General features: G+C 42.4%; 2 protein-coding genes and 1 pseudogene across 8 annotated transcripts in view; 2 read left to right on the top strand and 1 right to left on the bottom strand.

The window, feature by feature from the left end:
* LOC128744301 (rho guanine nucleotide exchange factor 7) overlaps positions 1-21,888 on the bottom strand; it is a 77,057-nt gene that overhangs the window by 23,095 nt on the left and 32,074 nt on the right. For all 7 annotated transcript variants that reach the window (XM_053841180.1, XM_053841174.1, XM_053841175.1 and 4 more), the window contains 4 exons: positions 11,523-11,741; positions 11,297-11,453; positions 11,035-11,235; positions 10,302-10,974 (listed from right to left, as the gene is read on the bottom strand). In XM_053841180.1, the coding sequence (XP_053697155.1) occupies positions 10,302-10,974; positions 11,035-11,235; positions 11,297-11,453; positions 11,523-11,712 (1,221 nt within the window). In that variant the 5' untranslated portion in view covers positions 11,713-11,741. The remainder of the gene's footprint in view (positions 1-10,301; positions 10,975-11,034; positions 11,236-11,296; positions 11,454-11,522; positions 11,742-21,888) is intronic.
* LOC128740936 (cilia- and flagella-associated protein 251-like) lies at positions 17,370-18,040 on the top strand (the record flags this gene model as incomplete). The annotated part of the gene is given in 2 exon segments (XM_053836513.1): positions 17,370-17,584; positions 17,863-18,040. Coding segments are annotated over 2 exon segments (393 nt in total), but the record flags the coding sequence as incomplete, so codon positions are not given.
* Positions 20,223-21,888, top strand: part of LOC128740935 (cytosolic Fe-S cluster assembly factor NUBP2 homolog) — a 36,192-nt pseudogene continuing 34,526 nt past the window's right edge.

Raw genomic sequence — 21,888 nt, 5'->3', positions numbered from 1 at the left:
GTGAGTATGATCGAACTGACCACTGTCGGTGAAATTGAACTCACTGTCACTGTTGTGCAGCGTAAACTGCCCAATGTTATGGCTCGAGTGCGAATGTCGCAGCAGTCGGTTTATCGTTCCCTTCGACGGATCACCGGAGAGCGAGTGATCTTGATCGCTATCAACGTTACGTCGAATGTCGGCGGATATTCCGTTCGGCTCGTGGTGGTCTGAATCATAAAGGAGAAAATCGCCTGATAATTTAGGAGGATCGGGTGAGGATATGGTTAGACTGCCGGCCATACCTGAATCGCTCGACCGGGGACTATGGCATCGCGAGCCGGCACTGGCACTACAAAATCGGCATTTACTGTGCGCTTTTTGTTGCGTTTGACGACGGTGGGATTTGAAATGACTGCTGTCTTCATCATCCTCCTCTTCTTCTTCCCGGCTACTGTTGCTGATGTCGGTTTGACCTATGTTCATGAATTGATAGCTCACACACCGCCTGGCAACCGTTCCAGCCGCCGAATCCTCATTTTTGCCCTTTTTGAGATTAGTTTGGTTTAGCAGAAGTTTTTTATCGGAATTTATTGAATGCTTACGGAATGGTGTTACTTCGCGGGATAAACAACCGACGACAATCGGCGGAGCTTTGTTACGAAATTCCAGCGGCGGTGTGAGAATCTTGGCAGCCGCTGCTGCTGACGAGTCCAATGATGAGCAAGCGGAGGATGAACTGCCAAAGTTGTACAGCAACTCAGCCGAAACGTGGTCCGGCACGGAGAGAGCTGCCTCAGCGGCGGGTGGAATCTCGAGCGAACTGGAATGTACACTGGTGCGATCGGCAGCCGCGATTTCGGTGGTTTTCTGTTGCTGCTGCTGCTGTTGAACTTCCTGCCGGTCTTTCCACGAGGGAATATAGATTTCAGTCACCGAAGAACTAGCGAACCGATTCCCCACAAAAAGAGTTGGCATGCTGTGCCTTTCCTCGATTATTGGTTTCTGTTGAAGCGAATTTTTTATTTTCATGGAGTCATCCAAATTCAACAAATCCTCACACGCCATACGGCCATGTCCTACTACTCTATGTTCAAAACTAGATACTTGAGACTGCTCCGAGCACTGTTGCCGAATGTCGCCGAGCGCCAACCGAGCGGTGGTTGTATGAATCGAACCCGTCTCACCGGAACCCATGTTACAATTAGTCCCATCCAGATCGCAATCATTCAACTGCAAACAAGGAATCGGCTGTGACCCGATCATAAACGATCCTTGACTATCGGCACTCTTTCTGGCCCCGCTAGCCGTGCGGTCACTGCTAGGTTGAAGGAAGAAAAATGACTCATCCGTTTCGTCTTCCGCTTCCAAGTGACCGACGTAGCTTTCGTAAATCGTACTTTCTCTTGCGGTACTTTCATTCTTACGAGCATCGGTGAGAAAAGTGATCGTTTCGTACGGATCTTCATCTCCGAAATCGATAGCATCCTGCCGTTCTAGGCCTTTCGATTTTCCCGAACACGACGAAGTACACGATCCGCTGCCACTGTCCTCGTCCTCCTCTGCTTCACCGCCACCACCACCATCATCTTCGCACTGTTTCTTTTCCAGATCTCGACGATACATCCGCACGGTGGTTCGGTGCTTTCGGCGCAGCACAACGCCCCCGGTGTCGATATCCTGCGTAATCTGCGGGTACAGCAGCGCCTGTACGATGTAGCGGGACATCGCACCGGCTCGGAACAGCCGCCGAAAGAAGGTCGTCAGAGCCGCGTACGGTGCCGTCGGCGGATAGGAGTCGGGTGGAAACGTCGGTCGGTAGTCGAGTGTCACGAGACTGTATGCACATACGGAGACACGGGTGCTGTAGCCACGTGCGTCGAGCGTTTCTTTGCTCTGGGTTCCGATGGATTCGCGGTTATGGTGTATTTTTGTTTTGTTTTTTTTTTTTGGAATAATTACATTTTAGTTTATTTGTTTTCGGTATTCAGCGAGGGAGAAAGAGATACAGAGAGAAAGACTAATAAAATAAGGTAAAGGTACAATTGTTTGGGAAAAACGTGCGAGTAATCAGTGGAAACCACCGGCGGCGATTTCGATGGTCCTAGCGAACGCTGTTTGATCGATTTCAGTTGGTTTTGAATCTAAGCCTAAATAGAGAATAATTTAATGCGCTAAAATTTATTACATGATTGGAAATCATCCTGGGAGGCATTTCATAGCGGGTTACGAAAAAAAGTCCAATGAACTTTCTCCGATGTGGTTGAACAAATAGCACCCAACCTTTCGGTTATGCCAAAGAAGTAATTTCACACCGTCAGTTCATTATTTTTGTTGCATCTTTTTGTTTCTGACCAAATGTACGATTAAGTATGTACGTGGCAATACGGATTGTATCGACAGAAGTGGAAAAATTGTAGTTATCTACTATCCCAAGCAACAATGTGAGTTTTATTATACTCTTATGGTGGTTTCCATGAACAGTTTTGGCCTTAAATGCCATCATAAGAGTATAATAAAACCCAAATTGTTACTTGGGATATTAGTGGAATAAAACCAATTTAAATATCCTTAATCCAAGAGTGATCCTTGCTAAGAAAACAGTTTATTACGCTGAAAACAAGGCTACGGTATGCTGCATAGAAAAGGCGTGGAATCGTTGGCATTGTACATAATTGCGTTGGTGTCACGAACCTTTCAAATATTAGACTGAGCTTATATGTTTTGAAACAAACCAAAAATAAAACAATTCAGTGTGTTACGTTGAGCTTTTGGAATTCTTTTACCATGTTTTATTATTGCTAGAATGGATAACAAAAGCTTGGTAATCCAGTGAGTTAGAAAAGTATAATTATAAAAAAAAAGATTTTATGTCGTTTGTTGATTGATTTACTTTCTCTCAATTTTTTTTATCGAAAACTTGTTTGATATGACTTAACTTGTTTGATATGACTTAACTTGTTTGATAAAGGAAAACTTAGACACAACCGCATATGCATGAGATGGTTCGATACGACCATTGCCTAATAAAATAGTTTATCATGAATTGAATGGTCGTACTTACCATCATAAATTGAATGATTTGGTACGATTATTACTAGATGAAGTATATGGTTCGGTACGACCATTAATAAGAACATGACTCGGTACAATCAATCATTGCTGAACGAAGCTTCGGTACGACCATAGATCAATGAAATAGTTCGGTACGACCATAGGTTAATAAAATGATTTTGTTTGGTTATAAATTGAACGGTTGAGTACAAGCATCATAAATTAAATGATTCGGTGCGACCGTTACTAGATGGACGGTTCAGTTCGACCATAGCTGAATAAAATGATTCGGTACGGCTATTGGTAATTAAAAGAGTTCTACATATATGGTCATGAATTATATGGTTCGGTACGATCATCGATAAATGAAATGATTCGTTACGATCATTATTGGATGAAGTAGGTACATAGTTCGGTACGACTATAAACCAAATGAATAGGGAGCTATTAAATATTAAATACCGAGCAAGTCTTTCGATAGCGTGACAAATCAGCCACCATAGTAAGTTGGCAACAGTACCACAAAGACGATGATAGGATTCAATGAATTTCCAGGAAGATAACAATTCCAAACCATCCGGAAAATTTTTTTCATCTAACAGATGCAATTGTCGAATATGGTAACAAGTTTTTTGAATCACATTTTATGTTGTCGTTGGCGGCCGGTCGAACAGGTGAGACTTGGGTAATTGGTAGTGACAGGAAGTTTGGTTTTGCACAAGTCCTTTATCTCAACATCTCAAAAAGCCACTGAGCTAGGTTCAATCTTTTGATATCAAAAGAAAGATATTATTATTAAGATTCTAGTGATGTAATGCATGCATCCATTCCTAGCAGTTTTTTTCCAAAAAAGAGAATTTTCCCCTAGTTTTCTCGATATGAAGAGATGTAAAAGTGCATACATAAAGCTTGTTCGCGACAAAATTTGGACACCACATACAGCTTCGGAAATACATTAACAATGAGTGAAATATTCTGCAGAGTGGTAGACGTATGTCTGTTCTTTCTGAAAATACAAAGTTGTTTATATTACAAGCGCTCAGCGTAAAATGGCGTCGAAAGATGAGCAGGTGCGAAAAGCAATTGTGTGCGGTCGCAATGAAAATCCGGATCTCTCGGTAAGAAAACTTGCCAAAAACCTTGGATTTCCTCCAAGCACAGTTCACAGTGTTTTAAAATCTTTCGATACTCGCTTGACAACAGCTAGGAAGAAGGGAAGTGGAACAAAAACGGATCTGAGGAACCACCACAAGAAGGCGAAGGTAAAACAAATATTACGGAGGAGACCAGATTTTTCTGTACGTACCATTGCTCGTAAAATAAAAATGTCGCCAACATTCCCGCACACTTATATGCAACGACAAGGCATGAAGTCTTTCAAGGTGAGGACTGTGCCAAACCGTAATGATAAGCAAAATACGACGGCCAAAACACGCGCTCGTAAGCTTTATCGCGAATATTTAACGAAGTTTCCATGCGTTTAATGGACGATGAAACGTATGTCCTAGAAGACTTAAAACAGCTTCCTGGTGTGTCTTTTTACACTGCCATGAAACGGAATAGCGTTGCAGAGCATATTAGGACAAAGAAGAAAGCCAAGTTCCCCAAAAAATATTTAGTATGGCAGGCCATATGCAGCGGTGATTGAGCAAGCAAAAGTTACATCACTATGGGAACGGTTAGCAAGGAAATATACCGTGAATAATACCTGCAGAAACGATTGTTACCGTTCCTACACAGCCATGATGTACCCTCACTGTTTTGGCCTGATTTGGCATCCTGTCACTACGCCAATGATGTTTTGGAATGGTATGATGCTAATGGAGTCCATATTGTACCGAAGGAGGCGAATCCACGTAACTGTCCAGAGTTACGCACCATCGAGCGGTATTGGGCTTTGGTGAAGAGAAAGCTGTCCCAGCACAAACAACAAGCAACTATAGATAAATTTCGTAAATCTTGGACAAACGCAGCTAAATTGGTTGCCAACAAGTCTACACTAACCCTCATGGCAAGGGTGAACTTCAAAGTTCGCCAATTTTTCATGCAGATCAAATAAGTAATGTTAATTTGTTTGACAATTATCAACGATACACACATAAATGATATAAAATTGTTTCATGGATTAAACTTCTAGCAAATTTGTTTTATTGAAAAATTGAGGTGTCCAGATTTTGTCGCGAACCAGCCTTACCTCGAATTCCTCTGGGATAATTTTTTTTTTCGCCAGAAATAAGCTGTTTTCATGTGGAGTTGGCTAACAGGGTTTCTGTTTAGGGCTGTTTTGGTAAATGACTAATTTAGCCGCAATCAAATACCCTACCATTGTAATCTACATGCAAACGGCTTTCTTTTGGCGAAGAAAAATCGGTCCCAGCGGGCTCCAAAGTTATTGATCGATAGGAATAGGTTAAAATCCCATTCATTTGACCAAAACTGCTACAAACAGACGCGTGTCGTGAGCAAGGACCATACCGTTGGAATCCCCATAAAAATATCTTTCTCTTAACAGAAAAAGACTGAATGTAGCTCAGCAGCATTTGAAAATATTGAGATAACGGACTTTTTTGTAAAAAAAACGCCACTCACTAAACGCTCCCAGGGTACGCCAACTATCGCAAACAGCACGTAAGTTTCGTAAGGAATTATCTGATATGCTTCATGGAAGCTCACGCTACTGCTTCTTCTTCTCCTTCAGTAGCATAGAGCCGGGATGGCTCGTGCTGTTTCAAGCACTCGTCTCCATTCAACTCGGTCTTGGGCCACTCGTCGCCAATTTCCTAGTCGTCTCAGAAGTCGCAAATCGCTTTCGACCTGGTCGAGCCATCGTGCACGTTGGGCTCCTCTGTTCCTGGTGCCGGTGGGGTTGTTGAAGAGGACTATTTTCGTCGCACTGTCGTGCGGCATCCTTACGACGTGTCCGGCCCACCGTAGCCTGCTAACTTTCGTTAGATGTACGATGGGAGTCTCCCCAAGCAGTGCCTGTAGCTCGTGATTCATACGCCTCCGCCACTCTCCGCTTTCAGTTTGTACTCCGCCAAATATCGTCCGCAGCACTTTCCGCTCAAACATGGCAAGGGCGCGTATGTCCTCCGTAAGCAGCGTCACGGCTTCAAGTCCACGCTACTGCAGACCACATATTTTTAATATCCAACAGATATTGCAGAAATGTTGGAAATACAACAAACCCACACATCACATCTTTATTGATTTCAAAGCTGCGTCCGATACAGTCGAACGAGACCAGCTATGGCAAATAATGCACGAACACGATTTCCTGGACAGAAACTGACGCGGCTGATCAATTTCGTGCGCATCTCAGTGTGACATTCTCGAGTACCTTCGCGTTGCGGCGAGGGTTGAGACAAGGTGACGGCTTATTCTACATGCTGTTCAACATTGCTCTTGAGGAAATTATCCGATGAGCAGGCATCAAAACGAATAGCACAATTTTTATCAAAAGTACCTAGCTCCTTTGGGCAAACACCGGCGCCCGCCACGGTATAATCTAATGCGACTGAAGCAACTGGATGTCGGCGAAATCTACGCGTTATCTCTCGAAACCACGCAATTGCGGAGAACGTCTTAGACTGTGTGACACCTATCGACGTAATGAGTGGTTCGGCGAGGAGTGCTTGCAGATGAGTAGAATGCAGCGCGGGTACAAGTGGTGCGTAGAGCACCCCGTCAGAATGGGGAGCGATACAAACAGAAGCGGAGGCAGCAAACCCGACTCTTCCAGGCGAAGAAACGACACCAGGAGGAAAAGGAGTGATAAAGAACTCAGGCCGAAATGTGCAGAGATAAAGATGGAGGTATTTGGACTGACGGCCGTGCGGTGATCGAAAGGTGGAAGCAGCAGTACGATGAACACCTTGAATGGCTTGCAGGTGGAAGACTCCATGATAGTGGAGGAAGTGACCTCATTGATGCAGCAAGCGACGCATATGTGCCACTCCCTCCTCAGCTGAAGAACAACAAAGTAACAGAAAAAATGGCATTGGAGCGGAACTTATTAAAATGGGCCCTGACATGTTGGCCAGCTGTTTGCACCTATTGTTGATCAAGATTTTTGATACGGAATAACTACCGGAGGAGTGGAAAGACGGGGTTATTTGCGCTATCTACAAGTAAGGTGATAAGCTGGATTGTGAGAACTACCGAGCAATCACTATCCTGAATGCCGCCTACAAAGTGCTTTCCCAAGTCGTCTTCCATCGACTATTGCCAATGATCAGGCCGGTTTCATGGATGTTCGGTCTATAACGGGCCGAATCTTCACCCTGCGGCAGATCCTTTAGAAGTGCCGCGAATTCCGAATCCTCACTCACCACCTGTTCAGTGATTTCAAAGCCGCATATGATAGTGTAAACCGACAAGAGCTTTGGAAAATTCTGGACGAAAACGACTTTCCGGGTAAGATCACTAGACTTATCATGACTACGATCTATCGAATCTCGCAGTGGACTACGGCAAGGAGATGGTCCTTTCTGCCTGCTATTCAACAGTGCGCTTGAAGGTGTTATAAGACGAGGAACGATAATACAGTAAATTTATCTGCTTTGCTGACGACGCTGGATGCTGTCGGTAGAACATCTGAGGCGGTGAAAGATCAGTTGAAGATGGGACTAAGCGCAAAAGAGCCCGCTTAGGCAGCACCGTGGTAATCAACGGGTAAGAGTTTGAGGTAGTCGACGAGTTCGTATACCTTGACTCACTGGCAACAGAGGACAACAATATCAGCCAGGAGATTAAAACCCGTATTAAAAGCGGAAGTCCACAAACACCTGCGGTCGTACACTCTGAACTTACGGGGGTGTCATTGTACCAAACGCTAATTACACAGGTTGTCATGAAACGTGAATATTGGCAAAATAGGATCTACGAGTACTCGGAGCTTTCGTTTTCGACGCACGAGCTCGAGCGTCTCTACGACGAACCCAGTATTCAGAAAATGGGTACAGCTCCAAAAATGGTTTTCGCATCGAATCCGATAGGAATAACACGAAGAGGGTTACACCGTGCGAGGTTTCAACATCAGTTGGAGCGAGATCTAGCAAGCACTGGGGTGGGAACTACAAATTGAAAGTTAAAACCGAAGAGTAACGGACGCCTATGAATCATAAGCTACAGGCACTGCTTTGCGAGATTCCAATCGTATATTTGACGAAAATCGCTCTCAAAGTGCACTCAGTGCACTCAAGTGCAACTCAGATTTTAAGTAGTTTCTGCCAAGTTTTAATGACAGATTACCAAATTGAGCCAGAAAAGGTAACCAACCCCATACTGCTGGCAGAGGTAGCTTCGCACCTTTGGACCAGCTTTCAGATCGCGAGGATAATCAAAGAAGTTTGAAGTCTCCACTTCTGAAAGTACTCTTTTTTGATAAATTTTACATTAGTTTACCGCTCCAGAAGTTACGAAAGCGTCACTTATTATTCCGCGGTTGCACAGTAAACTGCCAATCAAACGGCCAACATACAACGGTAGAATCGTAATTCGTCAGCGTATCCGGATATAATTCTTCCTTGAGTATTTCAGCCTCCAGACTTTACTTCGCATTACGGTCTGGTACAACAGCCATTTTCTTTGCTGTCTGGACGTATTCTAGTGCAGGACTTGAACCGGCGGTTTATGCAGTCATACCTCCAATTGTACAGTAGAACGAATGCGTTCTGGTATTATTTACATTTTCGTTTCGATAACGGTTCCTTTACCGTTTGACAGCGAATGACTGCGAAACAGTAAATGCAACGGACTGGCCGTTACCGCATTAACGCAAAGAAACCGCGCTATCGTATGATTCAATGCTACTAAAAATACGTCACCTTATGCTCCCAGTCAGTTTGCAGTTTACTGTAATTGGTGGTTTGTGTGCATCGGGAAACGATTTCGCTATGAAAAAAAATTCGCGATGAATGCAAATCGCGTATATGTATTCGCGGGGAAGTGTGCGTGCGGTAAACGTCAGCAATCTCTATATGAACACAAAGAACCACTGTTGGCCCTTCTTGAGAGACCACATAGTTTGTAGGCTGCAGATTTCGCAGGCGGCAGACTGATTGCATTAAAAGAACAGTCAAATGATCGTAAGTTGAATACAGAAAGTGTAAAAATTCACGCAGTCATAATCTTTTTAAACCCTGAATAGGTGCGCAACTTAGTACTCTTTTAAGAAAATGTCTCTTTATTGTAAAAAAATAGTTGCAAATGAATCATTTAAAATATTGTGCTTCGTTAGCTGCAACTTTTCGCTATCATTCTAGCAGAGCTCTAATACCACTGCGGTAAGACTTTATTTTTTGAAGCTATCAACGAATTTTTATTGTCTTCATACGAATGATACTGATGAGTGATGATCATCCAGAGACCAGATGCCATCGAGCGAAACAACTAATAAATTAGACGGTACAATATCTGTGGAATATGGCGGATGGGATAAAACTTCTCGTTTGAGTGTTAACAAGTAGGTTCTCATGGGCATGGCAACGTGAGGCCGAATGCTGTCATGCTGTAAAATCAGTTTTTCGTGCCTTTGCTAGTATTGTAACCATTTTTTGCGCTGTACTCGGTTCAATCGAGTTAATTGAAATGAGAAACGATAACTTCAGTCTGATAAAGCATTCCAAACTATGATTTGGTCGGCTATCGAGAGTTGTGGGTTCGAGTCCCACCTGCCATAGATCCCAATACATTTTTGGTCCAAATATAGAAATTATTGAACTGAAACATCAAATAAATCATTTTTCGCATCATTTACCCCCTTTCCAACATAGGATTCATGTTTTCTATAATTGAAATATTATCAATATTGTAGATAAAAGTATTAACCTGCCCAACCTTGCTAGAGATTGCAGTAAAATTTTGGTATTACTGTTTTTGTAATATGGTTTAAACACATCGGCTTGACTAAAAAGGGTAAACTGACAATGTGAAACGGTAAATTTGGCCAAAAAAGGTATGAAAATTACTACCCGTATCAGAAAGAGTCGTTCCAGATCGATCTGCGAACACGCACAAAATACCTCCCAGTGAAAATTTAAAGCTTTAATCATAGATCAAACAAACAGCATTCGCGGTTACCATTACTAATATCATCCCTTGATAAATTCGTTCGTACCAGAGAACAAAAAAAGAACAAAGCTAGGAGTTTTTTGTTACAATAGTTAAAAGGGAATAAGGTAACGAAACTGTCTTCCTAACCATAATCGCGAAAGGGTCTAGTTAAGAAAAAATAAGACGTTCGAAGCTTACAATCTACTACTTACATGTGGTGGTGGTTGGGGAATACTCATCGCCGAGCTGCTGACTATCCTCTTCAGGTCCTTGCCAGGTTGACCGTCCGACGAGGTGGGGTTCACTTTGGCATTCAGTAAATCCACCCATTTGTTCGCCTCGTTTGGCCCCTGGCAGACAGCTACGATTCGATCGATCAACGTACCGCTGATCTCAAAAGCGTTCTTGATCTGATCGGTATCCTCTAACCGACACACGCTGATTCCGGTCAGCGGCAGTTTTCCCTCGTACTTGAACGCACTCATCCGCTGGCTGACACTCAGTATCAGTAGCGTCTGGGGGAACAACACAAAATAACGGTCTTTATGTTCCGGACCAACCGCCACACTGCCCATGTGAATGATTTCCCCCAGCGAGGTAAGCTCTTGACCCTGCCAACCCCGGATGGGACCGGTCAGGATTTGCAGTTCCAGCTCTTTCTGTCGTCTAGTGGCCGAACACGACGAAGCGATGTCTTTGTAGACGGCTATACTGCGCTGAGTGTCCCCCCGATCCGGGTGACAACTTTCCATGTGCCGTTCCAGCTCCTGAAGGATAGCCGAATATTTATCCAACCGCCGAAATGGCTTGGACAGACCGGTTGTTAACACCAGCAAGCCGGGTTTGGCAGCTCCCTGCTTTTCCATAAAATTATTCAATTCGTCACTGAAATGTTAACCAGTTTAGCTATAAATGCTTCTTCTACTGATGAAAGTTCAAACTCACCGATACTTATCAACTATCACAATGGCACGCGGGTGAGCCGCACAGTAGCACTGGTGAATCTTTTTCATGGTAGGTGCTTTCGTAAGAAACACCTTCCCGACGCGATCGTTAGAATCTTCCAGATTCTGCAGAAACTCCTCATGCATCTCAACGATTTCGATGAAATTACACATCATTTGCGTGTACTCGTCCGATGTTAAACTAGAAAGAGTTGTTGAGAAATAAAATTTTGCACTAACTAACAAATATAACAAACACTTACATTTGGCTACTTTCCAGCGGTTCCAGAAAGTTCTCCACCATTCCACGAAGCTCAGCGACGTGCGCCTTTTCGCTTTCGAGAAGATCTCGAAAGACCACCGAACGAAAGGCCTGTATCTCCTCCGGAGGTCGTATAGTTTCCGACAGCGGTAGAGGGCCTACCGGCAGAAGTGTCCATTAAACATTATTGAAAAATTCGCACCATCATTATTGATTGCTCCACTTACCAGCATACTCCTTGACGTAGTTACTCGGGAACCAGCCCGTTTTATCGCCCAGGGTACCTTCCCACCAGCCGCCGTCCTCGCGCTGCGTCAATGTGATGATGTCGCCCTTCTTGAAGCACAGTTCGTCATTGTTGGAACCCTTGAAGGAGTACTGTGCCTGCACGGTGTATTGAGACTGTGTTAGGTCCATGATGGGGTTACGGTGTGATGTGATTAGAGCTGGAAAATTAGACGAAATCGTAAACCGTCAACATCGTGAAAGCAGTTAAAATAGTTCTAATTGACATTCATCATTTGCAAGTAAAAACGTCTCAACAAAAGATTATATTAACAGGAAATCAAACACGCCGAAGGCGTCGTCTAAACTGGCGCGAAAGCTGCATCATTCCGAGGAATTGGGCGGGGGTTGGAACGAAACGAAAACCGCGCCGCTTGCGGAATCGCTTCGCTGCATTAGCATAAGGTAACATTCAACCGTGTGTCGTGTGTCACTGTGACATTCTACAGGCGGCGGCTGTTGTCACTAATAGATACACGACTAATCAAACCGATTGGAAACAAAATAACCAGTTTTGTTCCTGCAGCTGTTCTGCGACCATTTCACACCCGGTACAAGGTCAAGATAGCGGTATATAAAGATGTCCAATGGTTTGTTTGATAGACAAAAGTGCTTTGAAAACCTGTGCCACAGAAGTGGATGATCTGCAGCAAGTGTCTCTGCTGAACTGATTCGGGTGTTAATCATGAGAACCGTCGCAAAGCTATTAATCTTATCGGTAATAATCAGTGCAACGACGTTTGGTTCGTCATCTGCGACGGAGAAAAGTCCAAAAAGTGTACACAAAGAAAACGATCCCGAGCGGATTAGTAAAGTGCTAACAGAGCTGCTGGATTTACCGGAGTATGTTAACCTTTGAGCTTTCCGTGTGTGTGTGTTTTTGAAATTAACCACATTTATGCTCTGCAGCATACAATTTGTCGAATACGGACCGGAAGGTGAAGATGGTTACAAGTATCACCTGTCAGCCGATAGTGACAAGCAGTACGTGATTCACACAAGTGGTATGATCCGGTTTTTAAAAAGTGTTTATTTCGATAATCTAATTAAAATTTACCTCATCAGGACCAGTATTCATACCGATCAATGATTCGTTTGGTGCCACGCGGGAAGAAAAGGACAGAAAGTTGCTGGAACTGTTATTAGAGAGTCCCAAGTTGAAATCTATGGAACTGATTAAGGCACCAGCACCGGGAGATAAATAAATAAAAAAATCTAAAATTTTCTAGAATGTTCTCTTAGGCAGTAATGTCAAAGTTGCAGATCTATCCGAAATACTGAACTGAAATGTCTTATCAACGTTGCGTTGTTTAAAACTGAAATCAGGATCTGTTGTATATGCAATATGATGCAGTTTAGACAGGAGAGTGGGGCTTAAGCTTTATTAAAATCTTTACGCGTGGTCTACGAATGTCTCATAATTAAATTGAATGCTGTTGTTGGTTAAGTTATAGGTATTAAATTGGTAGACATATAGATGGTGATCTTTAGAAATTATCAAAAAAAATTTGTGTTACAAACATAACAATATCTGTGATACAACGATGTACAGATGTCAGTACTCGGGTTAAAACCCCAGCGCTTTAATTAACAGTGGCGCCACAGTTGACAGTGGCGAATTAGCATATAAATGTAAGCGAAGATTAAAACAAATTGTGCCAGATTGCATCCAACACCAGCAGCAGTAACGTAGTTGCATCTCAAGGAGTTACAAAGCGTTAGTGGTTTTGATAATATATTCCGGTTAGCAGCGTTATAGTGAATCTAGATAATCACATCAAAAAAGTGTTTTTTCGATGGAATGATAGAAAAGTTGAATGACTACATCTACAGTTGGTACTTTTATATTTCTCGAACATAAAACAAAATAATTTAAATGAACAAAAAATATTGTTGATATTAATCATTTTCTTCAATTATGTGTTGCAACTTGCAACAACAAAATTACATTCAAAGCTGCGAAATCTGTCGTAAAAGTGCTATTTTAGACTGATTAGTGTCTTCGGCGCACTTATTGCTTGGAATATAACGAAAAAGTGTGCTAAAGATACCGAAGCAATTCAATCTAAAATAGCACTTTTATAAGCGAATGCGCCCTTTTGAATGTAAGATTTTTCATGCAATCAGCAATATTATTTCAGTGTAATTTTACTCATAGGACTTATTTTATTCACATAGCCGTTTGCCACAATCAGGGAATCAAAATATCATTGTTCATACGCAGAAATAACCAACAAAAACGAAGAGTGACAAACCAGTTATTCTCTGCCTATGAAGCAAACATACGTAGCAACCAGAATGTGTCACGATAACAAAATATTGGGACAAATGAATATCCATTCACACCAGCAAGCAGGACAACTTTCGATGAGAATATATTTTGATATACCTTCGCTCTCACAAGCGCTTGTTGTTAGTGATGCAGGTATACAACAAAATATGTCTTTGTCGCCAGTCGACTGGTTAAAGGCAATACTTTATCAGCAACTTGAACTAAAGGGACAAACAGCAAAAACCTTAAGGAAAAAAATTTGGTTTGCTTTGACCTAAAGTCTGGTGTTCAAAAGGTACCAACGTAACCTTGGTAACTACCAAACACTGCTGCTGCCGACACAGTGTGACCTGATTAGGATTGCTTTTGTTACATACAATACGCTATTGCATACAGCAGTGTGTCTTTTTCGCAGGCAACAACATAGTTGTCATGAAACATCTGTATCCACGATAAACAGCTACGATAAGGCCATTACAAATATTTTAAAAGGTTTTTGCCCTTCCGGTGTTGGACCACCGAAGGGGGGGGGGATCGAAAAAAGAGATTTTTTTAATCGAGCAAAAAAAATTGGTTTTAGGCATTTCTACTTAAAGTTTAAACGTGATAATCAAATCTATTCGTTGACCCAAACTCGTGACTTTAGTCATGACCTTGAAATGCGGTCAGGCATATATTAATATCTAAAAATAAAAAATAAGAAAACTTATCCAATTTAATTCTACTATGTGTATGTGTGCAGACTTCTTTTGTCCAGCGCCTCTGTGGTTCAAAGGTACACGGGTACCAGTGAGCGACACGCCCTGGCAGGTGTTGTGGGTTCAAATCCGGTTATAATCTCTGATTACAGCTTGGTTCGACCCATGCACCTTCCAGCATTGGACAAAAGATAGGAGTCACAACGACAACTTGTTAAGCATAGCTACGTATTACCCCCCCCCCCCTTCCTTTCCACCCTTCCCCTTCATTCCCGGAAAAAAATCCTTCTTCATTACTTTCCCTTACCGTCCCTTCATCAATTGTAGAATCATCGTTTCAAAAAAAAAAATTAAATCTATTCGTGCTTTTAATATATACGTTATTATTTTCCATACAAAAATCTAGGAAAAAAAGACAAAAACGAAAGAAAATTTTTTTCAACCAATTTTCGGAAATTCCATTGTTCGAATTTCCATTTTTGTTTCATGTTAGAAGTGGTAACTCAAGTCGTACACTCATTTTTCGATTTTTTCAGGCTGTAGAGTCCACAGACAATTAATTTTAGAAACAAAATTAACTCATATCCTACCTAATTGTTTTTTTGCCCCCTGATTTTTCAAGTCAATTTCCAAGGGGGGGGGGGGATGACAAAAACTTTAAAAATTATTAGCAATGGCCTAACTTGTCTTTGTCCTAACGTCCATGCAATAGTGAACTTTCATCATACATTGTCGCCACATTTTGAACTAGGGACAATATCTTTGTCTCTTGTGCGTCGTGATTTTTGATTCCCTGGCGTCGGAGATACATTTGGTTGCTTTGATCATTTATTCCGGTTATCAACGATATACAGTGAATCAAAATCATCACGTGAAAAGTGTTTTACTATCAGAATCATAGAAACCCAGGATGGTTACCTCTGATTTGCTCTCGATTAGATGCAGGGTGACGCACACGGGCTAGTTAGTGCTTTTATATTTATCGAACAAAAATCTAAATTTGTGGAGCAAATCTGAGCATCGAGCGTAGTTTTTATATTAGATCCACCGTTGAAGAAGCAAATAGTCAGGAGTATTTTTAGACAACTTAGTAGTAGCTTAAATTTATTTCACATTGGAGATCGTTTGGTAAATTTGTCAAGGTTTTGGCTAGAAGCAGTCAATTTGTTGTTATTCAGTCAATTTGTTGTTATCATTCTTTTTTGCGTAAATAAAAGTTCGCTTGCAGAAAAGCACAATGGAAATAAATTTGTTCAAAAGAACGGGTTTTTCATCACCATGCTGCTTTCAAAATGTTTGCGAAAGCTTCTAGAGACGTTCTGATATTTGAGGGAAGGCAGGACTTGCTCCATCATTATTATTGCCGGCGGTGATCAGGGATTCCCAATATATGAACTAATCAACCACTTCCAGTTCATCGCCGTCAATACTCACCGTTCGTGGGAGAAGGACGTTGTTTTCGCTGGAGCCTCTTCCTACCACATATTTGGTTTTCGACGTATTGGGTTCGCGCTCGACTGTACCATATGCTGCCCTGAAATCCACGACAATATGACGCGCGGGTACGTTGTACTCCGGACATTTCAGGAGGATTTGTCGGAGAGTAAAAATTTGATCCGTAGTAGCACGGGACCCCATGAAGCTCGCCTGTTATTGCCCTATGAGTTATTTTGCTATTGGGGATACATGACGTAACAAATCTAGGAGAGCACAGAGCATCTTGTAGGTGGTTTTGATCGGCGAAATATCACGGTAATTACAAAAATCGAGCAGATCACCCTTTTCTATAGATAAGCCAAACCACATCTTCCATAATAGATAGATAATAGATCAAAAAAGGTCAAAAAATTGATAATAGATCAGAAAACGTCTAGATACTGTTATGTTCATTTTCTGCTGTTTTGGTGATTAAAACTCACCTTACCAACTCAAGTCTTACAACAGAGTGTTAAATTCATTGTCATTTTTCGTCGTTTGTTTCGCCCACAACCACTTCAAATAATAGAAGCCAAACAAACATTCTTTTTTTAGTAAAGTGAATAATAAGGAAATAAAATAATAGATTTATGATGACTAGTTTTGCTTATACTGCTTGTTACCACATTACTCGTACAACAAGTACTTAAACGGGGTAACTTGCAACAGCAGGCAGATTTAAAAAGCTAAATTTCCTTAACTTCTCGAAGTAAGTTTTCATTTCTTTTTGCATCAAGCAATACTAAAAGCACAGCCGGAGAATGTGGGATGCCTCCGGGGGGTCGGAAATATGTGAATTTTTTCGGGATTATTGCAAGTTACCCCATCGAAGCGTTTATTTCTCAACATGTGAAATTATTCATAGACCTACTAACTTCGGGGTAATGTCCTAAAATGTGCTGCAGCTAAGTTTTTTGTTGCACTCATAGTTGAAAACTGTTGCAATCCCGTTTGACCGTAGTTTCTCTTCATCGCAAATCCTTGAAATTATCCAGTGAAGTGCCGTTGCTAGTGGTTCCTTATCATTTTCGTACTCTACTATTCGACTCTATTATTCTTTAGCTGACCGATTTCTCGTCGGATCTCACAGAGATCGGAGATCGGTACACTGGTATCGTACGTAAGCATTCTGTTCATCGTCTTATCATGTTACCATGACTCTGGAATGCTTGACGTATTCTCCACCAAACTTGGTATTCGTGTTTCTTGACATGAGGGCATCCCCACTCTCCTCACGCCCCTTTCCCTGACGATAAGAAGGGTCCCTGAGAATGGGGGGAGGTCCAAACAAAGAAATCAGATTTGCTTCTCTTGCATTATGGGTATTTTCGGAACAAAAAGAGATGAACAAGAGGCTGGAGACGAAAAGTGGGTGGTTTTTGGATACGGAGGAGGACGAGAAGGAGGAGAAAGAAGAGGAGGAGGAGAAGCAGGAGAAGGAGGAGAAGGAGGAGCAGAAGGAGAAGGAGGAGGAGGGGGAGGAGGAGGAGGAGGGGGAGGAGAAGAAGGAGAAGGAGGAGGAGGAGGAGAAGGAAGAGGAGGATGGGGAGGAAGAGGAGTAGGAAGAGGAGGTGGATGAGGAGGAGGAGGAGGAGGAGGAGGGGGGGAGAAGGAGGAGGAGGAGGATGAGGAAGAGGAAGAAGAGGAGAAGGAGGAGGAAGAGGAAGAAGAGGAGAAGGAGGAGAAGGAGGAAGAGGCAGAGGAGGAGGATGAAGAGGAGGAAGAGGAGGCGGAGGAGGAGGAGGAAGAGGAGGAGAACAAGGAGGAGGAGGAGTAGGAGGAGGAGGATGAGGAGGAGGAGGATGAGGAGGAGGAGGAGGATGAGGAGGAGGAGGATGAGGAGGAGGAGGAGGAGGAAGAGGAGGAGGAGGGAGCGGAGGAAGTGGAGGAGAAGGAGGAGGAGGAGTAGGTGGAGGATGAGGAGGAGGAAGAGGAGGAGGAAAAGGAGGAGGAGGAAGAGGAGGAGGAGGAAGAGGACGAGGAGGAAGAGGACGAGGAGGAAGAGAAGGAGGAAGAGGAGGAGGAGGAAGAGGAGGAGGAGGAGGGGGAGGGGGAGGGGGAGGAGGAGGAGGGGGAGGAGGAGGAGGAAGAGGAGGAAGAGGAAGAAGAGGAGGAGGAAGAGGCAGAGGAGGAAGATGAGGAGGAGGAAGAGGAGAAGGAGGAAGAGGAGGAGGAGGAGGAGAAGGAGGAGGAGTAGGAGGAGGAGGATGAGGAGGATGAGAAGGAAGAGGAGGAGGAGGAGGAGGAAGCGAAGGAGGTGGAGGAGGAGGTAAAGTAGGAGGAGGAGGAGGAGGAGGAAGAAGAAGAAGAGGAGGAGCGGGGAAAGCGTGCATGGATTCTTGATTAAATGAATAATGAGATGAGTAAGGGCCGGAAGTAAGTGGCTTGGGTGGCTGTTATGCACAATGGACACTAGGCACAAATAACGGGTTGCAACTAAAATTTTGGAATTTTTTCGAGATTCAAACGAGCTCAAAGAGAAATGAGAGTGTGTATGTGTTAACTCTTTCTCTCCTTTTTGTACCAGTATTTTTTGTTTTTTTCATGCTTGATAAATTTTGCTCAAAATATCGTCAAAACAAGAAGCATTTCGCGAGCGCGTTGTACGATTCCACGAATTATACAAAGACCTCGGCAAAAAGTACATTTCAAAAACGAAAATGTTGCGGCTTCGACTATTTACCATATCCTAAGATTCCCAACAACTACCCGCAAGTAAGGTAGTGGAAGACCAGCCTAAATTATGAACGCAGAACGGCTTCGTTCTCTTTCGTGTACCTACAACAACGAGGATTCCGTAAGCTAACAGGATGCCGCAATAAAATACAACCGTTCGCACCAGTACATCTGCAAAACATTGAAAAGAATCGGAATAAAGTGTCGATAGAAGACAAGAGCCCCGGAATACACTGAGGGACAGATTTCGACGCGGAAAACCCAATGCCGCTGGTTATTAACCATAATATTTCCGGAAAATGCTTCGTTTTGTACTTCCCTCTTTTATCGGAAATGATCGATACAATTCCATGGATAGTTCTACTGCTTCTCCGAACATAAAATAGTTTAAACAGAAAGTGATCTCAAGCTTTCAAAAAAATACAAAGATACACGAAGAAGATCTGCTTTAGGGAAATTAAAGATACATTATCCATTGTTGAAAAAATATTAGTGTACATTTGAAAACGGTCCGTAGTCGGCTGTTCGGCGAAGCTTTCGTTTGATGTCGAAACAGGAGCGTTGTACGGCCGTCATGTCAACTTTGCGAATGCACCTCTTGATTCTACCAATCAACTGTTTGCAATTGATGGCTCTCCAGTTATTTTTGTATACCTAGGAAATCAAAATCCCGAAGAAATCTTCGATCGGTCGCTCTGCGAAAGATTGTACGGGTCGTGGTTTTTGGGTAAAAATCGGATCGAATGGGTATTCAGGAACGATTGTGTTTTTTTTGGCGTACTGCGCTGATGCTCTATCCGGCCAAAACACGTATTGTCCATCTGCATGATGTTTTTGAAGAAACGGGATCAAAATTTTCTTCAAACATTCGTCTGGTGCATCTTAATTGATAGCCAAACCAGAGGGCTTGCTGTTGAAGAAAAGAGAAAGAGAACGATGTCCTTCTGCGTCCATATTTTGGCTGGTCTTCCACTACCTTGCTTGCGAATAGTTGTTGGGTATCTTAGGATATGGTAAACTGTCGAAGCCGCAACATATTTGCTTTTTAAATGTTGTACCGTATACTTTTTGCTGAGATTTCTGTTGCAGTTCGAAGAAGTGTACAACGCGCTCCCGAAATTATTCTTGTTCCGACGCCATTTTTAGCAAAACTGGGCAAGCATAAGCAAAACAAAAAACATTAACAAAAAGAGGAGAGAGAGCTAACACATACATACTCTCATTTCTCTCTGAGCTCGTTTGTTGTTGAGCATAAGGGCCACGAAAAAATTCCAAAATTTTAGTTGCCACCCGTTACTTTTTTCGGTCCTACGCATTCTTAACTATGTAATATATGCCGGGGGCTTTCATACGAATAAAACAAATTGCTACATAACTCTATAACTAATCAAGCACATGGTACCAAATTTGGCATGTGGGGGTTTCTGGAGAGAGGATTTTTTTCTATGGTGGTTCGAGACCCCTCCCCCGTCACAAATATCAACTATCCATGAGAATTATCCAGGCAACTAAAACACAAAATGTGTATTTCCCGGGTAAGCACCACGCTCTGATAGAAGTTTGAACCCCTCCTTAGTCAAGGAAGGGGGATGTTTGAGCTACTGTCAGTGCTCATTATGCACAATAAATGACAGGATACGGCGAAGTTTGAAGATAAAATGTTTGTCTATGGAATGCTTCTATATAGTAGCGATCCGAGTTAAATTAAAAACACATACCTACGTTTATTGTAGAAAACGTCTAATCAAGTTCAAATAAAGAATAAGGTCGCTTTCTTTATAGGAATATCTGACAAAAACAGATCCAGTTCCCGTGGCAGGGGGATACAAAAAGTAAGGAGCTAAGAAGGGCGGGAGAGACATTCAAATGAGAAAAAAGGTTTTGTTTCTTGCTTTGTTGAAATTTCCGTTACGATAACAGGTAAAAATGAAGGGGCCCGAGTGAAATCGGGTACTCGGCTAGTTTTTGCATTCAGGGATCATTCAATAATGACGTTCACCAATTAGGGTGGAGATGGTGGTAATAATTTTATGACAAGCTGTGACAGAGGGGAGGTGAGCGGGCTAAGGAAAACATCCCTCGAGAAAAAAATTTGAAATGCTACCCAAATCTAGCCTAGGAGCTATTGCTAGTTAAAATGCGTTTTTTTCTAATTTATGGATCTATGAATTTAGCACTTGAAAAATGATCATAAAGTCCCGTGATACATTTAGAAGTAGCAGCAAAATCCGCGCTTGTGTTTGTTTTCTCGAATTTGTGTAACTTTCAAACGAGGGGGCAGATTGAGTGTTTGTGACCGAAATAGACAGATGGGGAAGGGAGGTTGAGAAATGCCGAAAATTGATGGACGTCATAATTGAATCATCCTCAAATACATTACCGTACCTCGGATGTACGAGAAACCTTGTTCATAACGCTTGAATGTAAGCTTATATTAGGCGCGTTATTGCTAAGTGCGGCCAAGCAGGCTCATTATAACCATACAGAGACAGAACGATCAGCTTCTCAGCTTCTCTCAGTTTGGTCGTATTAACACGTATTGTCCATCTGCATGATGTTTTTGTAGAAACGGGATCAAAATTTTCTTCAAACATTCGTCTGGTGCATCTTAATTGATAGCCAAACCAGAGGGCTTGTTGTTGAAGAAACGAGAAAGAGAACGATGTTCTTCTGCGACCATAATTTTGGCTGGTCTTCCACTACCTTGCTTGCGAATAGTTGTTGGGCATCTTAGGATATGGTAAACTGTCGAAGCCGCAACATATTTGCTTTTTAAATGTTGTACCGCATACTTTTTGCTGAGATTTCTGTTGCAGTTCGAAGAGGAGTACAACGCACTCCCGAAATTATTCTTGTTCCGAGGCCATTTTTAGCAAAACTGGGCAAGCATAAACAAAACAAAAAATATTACCAAAAAGAGGAGAGAGAGCTAACACATACATACTCTCATTTCTCTCTGAGCTCGTTTGTTGTTGAGCATAAGGGCCACGAAAAAATTCCAAAATTTTAGTTGCCACCCGTTACTTTTTTCGGTCCTACGCATTCTTAACTATGTAATATATGCGCCCAACATAAAAAGAACAATAGTTTGTCCGAAAATATTTGAGAAATTTAGGAAAATTGAGCTACTCTGCAATTGGTTTCACGAAATGCTAATGGTTGACGTAATTCCCCGCATAATCAATC

This window comes from Sabethes cyaneus, chromosome 3, assembly GCF_943734655.1.
Source record: "Sabethes cyaneus chromosome 3, idSabCyanKW18_F2, whole genome shotgun sequence".
NCBI classification, from domain to species: domain Eukaryota; kingdom Metazoa; phylum Arthropoda; class Insecta; order Diptera; family Culicidae; genus Sabethes; species Sabethes cyaneus.
The sequence above is the reverse complement of the archived record's forward strand: the minus strand, read 5'-3'. Positions and strand labels throughout refer to the sequence as shown.